Source organism: Solanum verrucosum, unplaced genomic scaffold (genome assembly GCF_900185275.1).
Source record: "Solanum verrucosum unplaced genomic scaffold, falcon-dt-bn FXZP01000103.1, whole genome shotgun sequence".
Classification (NCBI taxonomy): domain Eukaryota; kingdom Viridiplantae; phylum Streptophyta; class Magnoliopsida; order Solanales; family Solanaceae; genus Solanum; species Solanum verrucosum.
The window spans coordinates 2284847-2295876 of NW_026020048.1; the positions used below are offsets into that span (position 1 = coordinate 2284847).

An 11030-nucleotide genomic window follows, 5' to 3' on the forward strand; every position below is an offset into this window, starting at 1 on the left:
ATCATAATACCTGTAATTCAGATGGAATGTAAGTGCTCGGCCATGCTTCTTCGATTAAATTCGTCAGTCCTGGAGTAGCAAAAGGTGGAATGCTTTGCTGGTATCTGAAAAAGTTCTCCGGATCAACCATACTCTTCACTTTAGCTAACCTCTCAAAGTTGCTTTTGAAATACTTTTCACCCCATATTTTGGACTTGGAATAGCTATAGTCTTCTTGGTTAGTCCCAAAATCAAGATCCCTGTAATTGGTATAGGCAGTCCTGGGAGAATTGGCAACAAATGGCTCCATTTCCTTGTAAAATTTTCTCATCCATCCAATCTTTTTGCTCGATACGTTCTCACTATTATCATTCCAATTCACTAAGTGCTGAATGTTGTACAAATTTCCCTTTCTGTGAGGGAAAGGAAGTTCAGATTCTGAAAATTCATCTATCCTTCCACCCAATGGTTCTACTATTATCATAGGCCTGTCCTCTTCAAGAAACAATCTTTCAATCATTTTCCAACCCTTATCAGGAATCGGAGTCTTCACAAAATCAGATGTTCCCTTGAAGTAATTTTTATATACAGGAACACTGTTATCCAATAGGACCTCAAGTGATTCATCAACTTCTTTGTTGTACAAAAACAAGACCAACCCGATCCAGGGAACTTCATGACATTCTTTCTTCAAACAAGGTCTCTCAGTGCAATTTATCACTGGTTCTTGGAAGAAATCTTTGTGTTCCAAATTAAACTCCGGAAATTTATCACTAACAATAGGAATTAACTCATTAACTGTCCCAAGAAATAGTCCTTCAAATGTGACTTTGACTTTCTTTTCGTTTCTTTCTCCATCATTTTGCATTATCATTCTGAGGAAGAACTCTTTAGGTAGTAAATATGATGTATGTTGCCATTGCTGGAGGAGATTTATAGTATTTCCCTCGAGCATTCGATGAACCCTGAAAACAGAAACCTTCTCAGGGACATGAACCAGCTTGAGTTTCCAAGCAAGAATGATCCCAAAACTTGAACCTCCACCTCCTCTTATGGCCCAAAAGAAGTCTTCTCCCATCGATTTTCTGTCAAGAATTCTTCCATTAACATCCATTACACGAGCATCGACAACATTATCTGCTGCAAGCCCAAATTTTCTCATCAAAGAACCTAATCCTCCACCACTAATTAGCCCACCACTGCCAGTAGTATAACATATACCTCCTGGAAATGCATGTACTCTGCTTTTCTTTGCAATTTCATAGTATAATTGTCCCAATGTTGCCCCTGTTTGAATCCAGGCCACTTCTTCCTCTAAATCAATATCGATCTCATTAAGATTACTCATATCAATCATGATAAATCGCGATTCAGCACGAAAAGAGAGACCTTCATAGTCATGACCACCACCTAACACTCTAATTTGAAAGTCAAACATTTTGCTGCAAAGAATGACAGGTTTAAGTTCATTTTCTTTACGAGGGACAATAATTAAAAGCGGATGTGCTGATGAAGAATTCAACCATCTTGGATTTTTCTGGGCATGTTCGATAATCGATGAATATGCTGGTGATTTTGGAGCATAGATAAGTACTCCTGTGATGTTACTTTCAGAAAATTGACTAGAAATACAGTGGAGAAAGGATTCTTGGGCATAAAATTGTGACAAAAAGAATGATAATATAAGAACAAAGAGAAGTTGAAAGTTCCCCATTCTCCTTCTTTAGAGTAGCTGGAGAATAAGAGGAAAATAGAAAGTAACATTTAAATATTTTTCGATAAGGGAGAAAGAGTAGTAAAAGGGGAAGAAAGTTAAAATACATAACATAATTTCAGAAAAAAAAGTCAAGCTTGACCGACCAGATTTGTAAATCAAAATAATTTACCTAGGTATGTGTGATACTTTGCAATTCAAATTAGTTGACCAGAGGACATTGTCTGATTTTTGCACTAAAATAATATGGCAATGGCAGTATACTTAATTGGAGCCATGTGAAGTTGATTATATATTTTTTATATTAATAAAAGCCAAAATTCACATTAAAAACAAAAGAGAGCATGTGAAGTCGACGTTCTCCACGAGAAAAAGGTGTGGACCATGATTGAGATTGCACAAGAAGAAATATGTAAACTCATTATATATATATAAAATTTAAGTAGAAGAAAGTGATTTTACAATGTTTTTGGGTGTTATTTTTAAGTTTTTATTATGTTAAAATAAATATTTTATCAAAAACATTATTAAACTAAAATCAAATTTAACTAGTTAGTTGAGCTAAACATTAGTTGGATCCACGATGTCTAACAAATTAATAAAAAATAAAATCAAATATATAGTAGGGACAATAGTTGATACACTCCAATTATTGATTCAGATGTGTTTTTAGGCAAATTATGGAAGTCTGCAATTTTTAATTTGAGTTGTTTATCCTATTCCTTCGGATTTATTTTAGTTTTCGTGTTTTCTAAAATTATACCTTGGTCAAAATAATTATTATTTTAGAAAATTAAGATATAATTAGTTATTTTTTCCTTTCTATATTAGTTGTCTCATTTTTTTATGCATTCTTTGAAAAATCATAAATGAAAATTATTTTTATTACTTTACCCTTATATCTCTCCAATAAATTATACTTTAATTAAGAACAAGACGACCAAACTAATCTTATACTAAAAAAAAATTAATACTAGGGATAAAATGAGATTTAACAGAATTAACTGTATTGTTTTTAATACTAAGGGTAAAATGAGATTAACAAAATTAACTATATCTTGATTTTCTGTAAAATGACAAATAAATTACGAGAAGGATTTTTAGTAATTTTGACAAATAATATGAGACTAAATGAGCTTTAGTTTCCACCTTTACTCTTATCCTATAAATGTGGAGAAAAATTATCAATAAAGAAGCATTATTAATGCTTAAATATCTTTTTAGTAAAATGTAATGTTGTTTGCAATTTCAAACACGACTAATAACCTCATGCACGTGAATCGCGATCTACTAATTATATGATGTCCCTGATATTCTATATATAATAAGTCACAATGCAACTATCATTGTAACTATCTTGTTAGCTTTCAACCAAAAGCTAACAAGATTTTTAGTGACATATTTATTATTTAATTAAATAATAAATATGTCATTTCTATATATATTTTTCTGTTACTATATATAATAAGTGGGAATATCTACTACTTAGCACATGACAAGTGTTACATGTGCTTAGATAGTGTTGTACATTCTTCTTTTATGGTTGTACCTTTAAACTTTATATTATTGGACAATTTAACACCATTAATCACAATAATTAATAACTTAAAACATTTAAAAAAAATATGAAAATTTCGATGACTCTCCAAATTTTATTTGTGTCACATAAATTGAGACAACAAAAATAAAATATATTCGGTCCATTTTAATTTATTTGTCTTTTTTTGTGTTTTTTATATTTAAAAATTGCATATAAATACTATAAATCATGATAATTGACAACATAAAATATGTTTTGAAAAAAACACAAAAAATTCCACTGATTCTTGAAGTGAATCTATCGTAAAAATACTATAAATCATGATAATTGACAACATAAAATATTTCAAAAATAAAAATATATAAAAAAATTCGATTGATTCTTGAAATTAATCTATTGTTACAAATTATGTATAAAATATAATAAATCGTGATAATTGACAACTTAAATTATTTATTAAAAAAACACAAAAAAAGAAATTGACTGATTCTTAAAATTAATTTATCAATGCCACATAAAATGAGACAAAAGTAGTAATATGTATTATTTAATGTGAAATTATTGAAAACTACGTAAAATGTATTGTAAATCTTAACAATTAACAACATTTGATTGACTCTTAAAATTTTATCTATGCTACACACATTGAGACAAACGGAGTAATATATAATAAGTATTTAAAATTACGTACAACCTTATTGCTTTTTGTAGGCATCAAATTATCGTGGTCATTTTCTAGGCTGATACAAGTTTTGTACATTTTCTATCTAATTTTTTTAATATTATAAATCACAATAATTAATAATTTAAAATATTTAAAAATATATATTAAAAATTGAGTTGGTTTTGGAAATTTTATTTATACTATATAAAATGGGACAAAGGAAGCAACATATATCATTTACAAATGACTTAAAAAGCATTAAAAATTACAATAATTACCAAATTATAATATTTAAAAGCTATATAATAAAATAGGTTCACTCTTAGAATTCTATCGGGCACACATATATTGGGACAAAAAAAATAACAATATCATTTTAAAATTATCAAAAAAGTATTATAAATAATAATAATTAACAACTTAAAATATCTAAAAGACATTTTAAAAGGGTTAATTTTGTAATTTTATCCATATTACATAAATTAGGACAATGTCACCAGTAATGTAGGTTATTTGAAAGTTACATAAAAATATTATAAATCTCAATAATTAATAACTTAAAACATTTTTTTTTTTTAAAATGAAAATTTGGATGACTCTCCAAATTTTATTTGTGTCACATAAATTGAGACAACAAAAATAACATATATTGAGTCCATTTTAATAGTGTCAAAGAAATTACAAGTTTGTGATAAAAAAACTTATTCCTTTATCCACGCAAACAATCGCTTCAAAAACTCCGTTATTAGCCCCAAAACATACCATTTATATTATTGGGCCCGTGCATAGCACGGGCACCATTATCTAGTGATTTAAATATGCCCAAATTACATATTTGGAGGTGGTCAAAATAATTATATTCATTAATTCATATACAAAGAATATATAACTTTATAGAAAAATATATATCACTCGTATATATATATATATATATATATATATATATATATATATATATATATATAATACAATGGAGTAGTTTTCTTTTTAAAAAAATTTGCAACAATACATAAATTTTGTTACAAATTCTTGTTGGGCCTATCTGCAGTTTCTCCAGCTTGCTTAAGGGATTGCATTCAACCGTGACTAATTACACTGCAACAAAAAACAGTTGTTAGCGGACAATAAATATACAGATAAACAAAGAGTATTAAAACTTTTACAAACATTAAGTTAATTGTCATTACTCATTCAATACAATAACTATAGGGTTTAGCGACATTTACAAAGAATGTTAAATTGTAATTGTCACTAGTAATTGTCTCTAAAAAAACATATTTAGCTATTGCCATAAATTAATTAAATATTGAGGAAGCAAACCTATATATATATTGCAATCTCATATTAAAATAAGATATATATTTCTTCCTTCACACACACAATCAAACAGGCTTAGTACATATATAATTTTTTTTTTAAAAGTAGTTTTTGTGCAGAAAATATCGTAGGTCGTACTCCAAGAGGTGTGTTGTATAAACACAAGCATTAAAGGTTGTTTCTATTCTTGAACCCAGAGACTATGGGTCAAACGGCAACAAACAACATTTTCATTGCTCCAAAGCTCCCCTTCTCTCTGAGTACATATGTATACATAAACCATTAATTAATTACTTCAAATTGAGATAATCGGCAGTGAGGGGCTTGAACACATTTGATGCAATAGCCTCAACCAAATCGATTTGGCCTTTCAACATATGCATGTAAACAATCCAATCTCCATTTCCTTTTGGACTTAGCATTGGCATCACATAACCTGATTTTCCTTCCCATGGAAAGTGGTACGAACCAAATACCGCCTCTCCCCATCCAAACTCAATCTTCCTCACCGGAAATTGCTTCCCGGATGACACCACCAACGCGGGTGTGTCTTCATCCGTGGCGTAAATTCTTGCTAGAGCTGGCTCCGGACGATGATTCTCAACCCAATTTATTAACCCAAGAAAATGTTCTTTATTCACTGCACGTTCAAGAAACTCATGCACTGCACGTGCCACCCAACACAATGATTTCTCTTTTAGTTCCTCAACTCTTTTTTCGCCAAATGGGATGGAAAGAACATTCCCAAAATACCCTTTTAGTATCTTGGCTTGTTCTTCATCTCCGTCGCTTAATCTACTTCTTCCATTAACCACAATTCCAAGCCTGAAGTTCTTATTAGTGTCACTGGCTATAGTTTTCCATAGGAAAGCGCTGAATGTTTCAAGTTTAGTAAACTTTGTGTTGTTACAGTTGGCTAGTGATTGGAGGCCCCTGATTTCTTCTGCCTTAACATAATAAACTCTACTTATAACTTGATCATCATCATGATCAATATTTGTGGTTTCCTGTTTCAGGGCTGAGATAGGTAAGTACATGGTATCAATTACAGGATCGTAGAAAGAGGGACACCGCGGAGAAAGAAAGGATAGTTGGAAAGATGGTAGCTGAGAGAGTGGTTTGGACTGAGCTAACTCAGCCCATGATACAAGAAACATGTTGAATGAGTAAGCATTAGCAACTCTGTGATCAAATGTACAACCCACCACTACTCCTCCACATTTGAATTCTGTAACCTGCAATGGATTATTAAACTTTCATTCAATTTTCGAAAAACTGTAGTAAAAAGCAGAGTTCAGAGGAGTAGCAGCATGCAAAACAAGAAGTTCAAGTTGAGTTGCAAAAGGGGAAAGAGGGTAAATGGGATTGATATGGTCTGGTCCTTCCTGGAACGCGTGAAGGCAGAGGCGAATCCAAGTTTTGAAAACTTTAGGTGCACCAATATTATTAATTTAGGCGTTAGCCAAAACTTTCAATTACAATTAACGGATAATTTGTATTCGATTGGTCACTAATGGCACAAATAGGAATCTAGTTGGATTTGAACCTTGGTCTCACAGGTGGTTTCTCTAGTTTGTATAGGCGGCACAAGGGCACTCATATGCTTGTCATGGGGCATTGTTAATATTAATCCTAGTTTCTCAAAATAGATATATGTTAAAGAATGACAAAAGTGCCACATAGTGGTTAATGACATGAATATAAAGCTTGGACAATCTTCCTCCATTTGAGCTAGTTTTTGGGGGTGTCAGCTAGGCCTAAGACCTAATTTAACAATATACATATATACACATGATTTTTTTTCAAACAGAAATATGAGCTGGATTCGAATAATATTCAGAGTGATCGAGGAATCATGAATAGTACCTGAACAGCTAGTACACCATGCTTCTTCTTTGGTACAAGCTTGGCTTCTATGCTTTCATCCGGATTATAAAAGTTGATCTCTTTAAGCTCTACATCTGCCCAAGCTTCTATGAAATCCACTCCAGCATTGTTACATAGAATTTCGGGTTCTCCAGCAAGGTTCTGAACTAACTCTCCAGCAAATGCATAGTATGAAACCAAAGTCTCACACAAAGACACCTTAAGAACATTGACCATTGAATCAAATGACCAAATTTTTGGCAATATCCCAGAGGTAATAGGATTTTGATAACATATGAATACTCCAACATCCACTGGAGGTAAAAGCAAATCAAGATTGGACTGTGATAGCCAATGCTCTTGCATTGGCAACATTGCTGCTACCACCTCTGTTTTGATCAACTTCACTTTGAAGTCCTTTTTGGCACCCATCTATTTAATATTTCTAAGATATATTTTTTGCTTTATGCTTTTTGTTGAGGGAAAGAATACTGGAGAGAGGAAGAAGGGTTTTGAATCTTTGTATCAATGTATTGTATGATTGTAATGTTGTGTGTTTTATAGAGCATACTCATAGTATTGTACTCCCTTTGTCCTATTTTACGTGGTCATCCTTCACTTGACACCAGTATTTAAGAAAAGAAATAATTTCTTTTTGAAACATGTGATCTAAAACATTTTTTAAATATTTGTGTGACTGTAAATTATTTCATTAAAAGTAAAAATAGAATTTTTAAACTAAATTGTTTCTAATTATAGTAAAGTGACGTTTTTTTAGACGAACCAAAGAGGAAAGGGTGCCACATAAAATGTGATAGAGTTATAAATTACGCGATAAAACAAATATATACTAGTCAATTAGCTAACATAACTATATTTTGAATTAATTACGGCTCGCAACTTAATTTTAGTTATAATTACATCGCATTTCCTCTTTTATACATATACAAATGCAAATTACACACACGCACACGCGCACACACGACAGATATACCAATACAATTAACCTTTCTCCTCTCTCTCCCAATCTTACTCGCCTTTCTCCTCCTTCTCCCAACCTCGCTCACCAGATATATAAATACATATGTATATCAGTTATATATATACAATTATGTGACAGATATACATATACAACTCACCTCTCTCCACTCTGCCCTCTCTCACTCACCTCTTTCCTTCCTCTCCCAATCTCGCTCGCCTCTCTCCTCCCTCTCTCAATCTCGCCCGTCAGATATAAAAATACATATGTATACCGACAATATATATATATATACACAAAAAAAAAATTATTCGACAAATATACATATACAATTCGTCTCTTTCCACTTTCTGCCCTCACTCGCTCGTCTATCTCCTCCCTCTAACATGTAGCTACGAATCGTAATTAGCAAATTATAGCTATGGAGTATTATTAAGTTATGTTTTAGTGCCTAAATGCGAAGATTCCCCTTATTTATATCGTTCATTCAAACGTATGTACGCAGCTTCTTCTCTAGATATAATATGGAATATTCTTGCTTCCCTTGATTGTATCAAAGATTAGAACTAGAATGTCATTGTCTGTTTGGGCTTTTTGTTCGTTTTATTTTGTGAAGAACAATACTAGCAATTCAACTAGTATATATTAATGTCCTTTATTCCGAGATATCGGAATATAAAATGAGCGGCACTTGACTAGAGCATATGTACATACCAACAATTGATTTTGATAGGACAAAAATATTAAGGTGTCATACAAAATCTAGCAAAATAAATCTCGAAAGATTAATATATCAAAAGACATACAAATATTTAATATGATTTAGTCAATTGACCTAATTCACTATAGTAGATAACCAATCCATTATATATAAAAGAGGGTACAAAATATAATGAGAAATAACCTCATAAAATTCACTCAAAATAAAAAGAGATTCACACAATTATTAGTGATAAGATAACACTTGTGACTTGAATCTTATAAATTCTCCCCTTAAAAAAAATAATTCAAAGCTCTAATGACTACATAGTGGATGTTACCAAGTTAGAAAAATTGAACCTCTATTTATAGAGTCATAAACATTTTTCTACCCAAAAAAATTGTATTTTCCTTTAAGAAAAGAAAAACTCAATTATTATAAGAAAATCAGGAATAAAACGAACCCAATAAATTTTACGTTATATATGTTTATAATGATTAAAAGTTTTTTAGTTAGGTTGTTAGTGTATTTATTTCTGTTTAATTCCTCCTTCTTTTTCTACCCTCAATAGGTGTTTGTATCGACGAGTGGCAACCATTCGCGCTAAAGTTTAAAGATATTGATGAAAGTTTAATCACACAATTTATATTGGTTTAATTCTATTTGTTTTCTTTCACCTTTCACTTTCTCCATTTATTTAATATCAAGTTTATATTGGTTTGATATTTCTGTTTGTTCTCTTTCTCCATTTATTTGAAGTTTTCCTTTTATTTTTTCCTATCTAAACCAGTGAATTTATCATTTTATACTCCAAGTACAAAAATCACTGCATATAAATTCAAGTTATTGCATATTATTATAGATGAGATTCAAAAATGAATGTGTAATTTAAATAATATTTGATAATATCCTCTTGGATATACAACCATTAAAGTCTCATCATCCTTCTGGCCAACTGCATTTTGAAAAACAATTTTAATATGAGACATACTAAGGGACACAAAAAGATAGTACAATTTAAGAACATACTGATACACAAAACAAGAATAAAATCTGGAAAAAAACAAAAATAATATAATTTAAGAACATACTAATACACAAAACAAAAATACAATCTAGAAAAAGACAAAAAAATAATAATTTAAGAACATACTAATACACAAAACAAGAATACAATCTGGAAAAAGACAAAAATAATATAATTTAAGAACATACTAATACACAAAATAAGAATACAATCTGGAAAAAGACAAAAAGAATACAATCTAAGAACATACTGATACACAAAACAAGAATACAATCTGGAAAAAGACAAAAGAAAACAATTTAATAACATACTGATACACAAAACAAGAATACAATCTGGAAAAAAGACAAAAAAGAATACAATCTAAGAACATATTAATACACAAAAAAATAATACAATCGGGAAAAGAACAAAAATAATACAATCTAAGAGCATACTATACACAAAACAATAATACAATCTGGCAAAGGATATATAAACATGACACATATATCAAACAACTACACAATGGAGATAATATAATTCGCTTTTGGATACTACTAATTTGGGATACACAACGGATCTAGTAGAATAGAATCTTCTTCATCACTAATTCAGGATATATAATGTAGCTAAAAACACAAATACTTTATGTATTTACCTGTATAATCGGGCAAAAATCTTTCAAAAGATTGTATTTAGAAAAAAAAATGAAATCTGAAAAATACTAGAAGAGGTTGTATTTACCTGTATAATCGGGATAAATTTTTTCAAGAATATCACAAATGACTTATGAAATTGCTTTAAAAGTGGATTAATTTGTAAGAAATTTCGTAGGAGATAACAATGGTGGAAACGGGAGAGAGAGAGTAGAGAGATTTGGGGGTAAAAACATAGAGAGAGGAAATAGGGTTGTGGGTTTTTATCTAAAAAAAAAAACTTTTAACCGGGTAGTGGAGTCAAATTAGGTAAATGTGGCCTGATTTTGGAGTTTTATTTGGGAAAATAATTGTATTAGGATAGTAAAATAATCATAATTATATTAGGATACATTATATTTACTAAAATAATGACATTATGACATTTTTAATAATAATTTTAAAGTATGAATATTTTTATTAATTATGTTAGGAATTTTGACTAGTTTGATAATTTTCCCTTAATTAAAGGATTCTTCCTCCAACGGTTTAATCTAGTAGCGTGAAAGAATTTTGTGTTAGCATCCACATGCTTTAAACAAATTTTAGCTTCGAAACAATGTGTGG

General features: G+C 30.4%; 2 protein-coding genes across 2 annotated transcripts; both read right to left on the minus strand.

Moving 5' to 3' along the window:
• Nucleotide 1: 1 nt before the first annotated feature.
• Nucleotides 2-1693, minus strand: LOC125822985 (berberine bridge enzyme-like 22). Its single transcript, XM_049502438.1, has one exon. It carries the CDS (start codon nt 1691-1693, stop codon nt 2-4), a length of 1692 nt encoding a protein of 563 aa, XP_049358395.1.
• Nucleotides 1694-5421: 3728 nt separating this feature from the next.
• On the minus strand, nt 5422-7638 carry LOC125822419 (coniferyl alcohol acyltransferase-like). Its single transcript, XM_049501813.1, has 2 exons — nt 7081-7638; nt 5422-6449 (listed from the first exon to the last, which is right to left on the minus strand). Exons 1-2 carry the CDS (start codon nt 7510-7512, stop codon nt 5505-5507), a joined length of 1377 nt encoding a protein of 458 aa, XP_049357770.1. The 5' UTR covers nt 7513-7638; the 3' UTR covers nt 5422-5504.
• Between the last annotated feature and the right edge of the window lie 3392 nt (nt 7639-11030).

Bases quoted from the DNA above. Each gene is read 5' to 3' on its own strand.
- LOC125822985 (XM_049502438.1), bottom strand. From the start codon at position 1,693: ATGGGGAACTTTCAACTTCTCTTTGTTCTTATATTATCATTCTTTTTG.
- LOC125822419 (XM_049501813.1), bottom strand. From the start codon at position 7,512: ATGGGTGCCAAAAAGGACTTCAAAGTGAAGTTGATCAAAACAGAGGTG. The intron at 6,450-7,080 runs GTACTATTCATG...AATCCATTGCAG, and splicing joins ATGGTGTACTAGCTGTTCAG to GTTACAGAATTCAAATGTGG.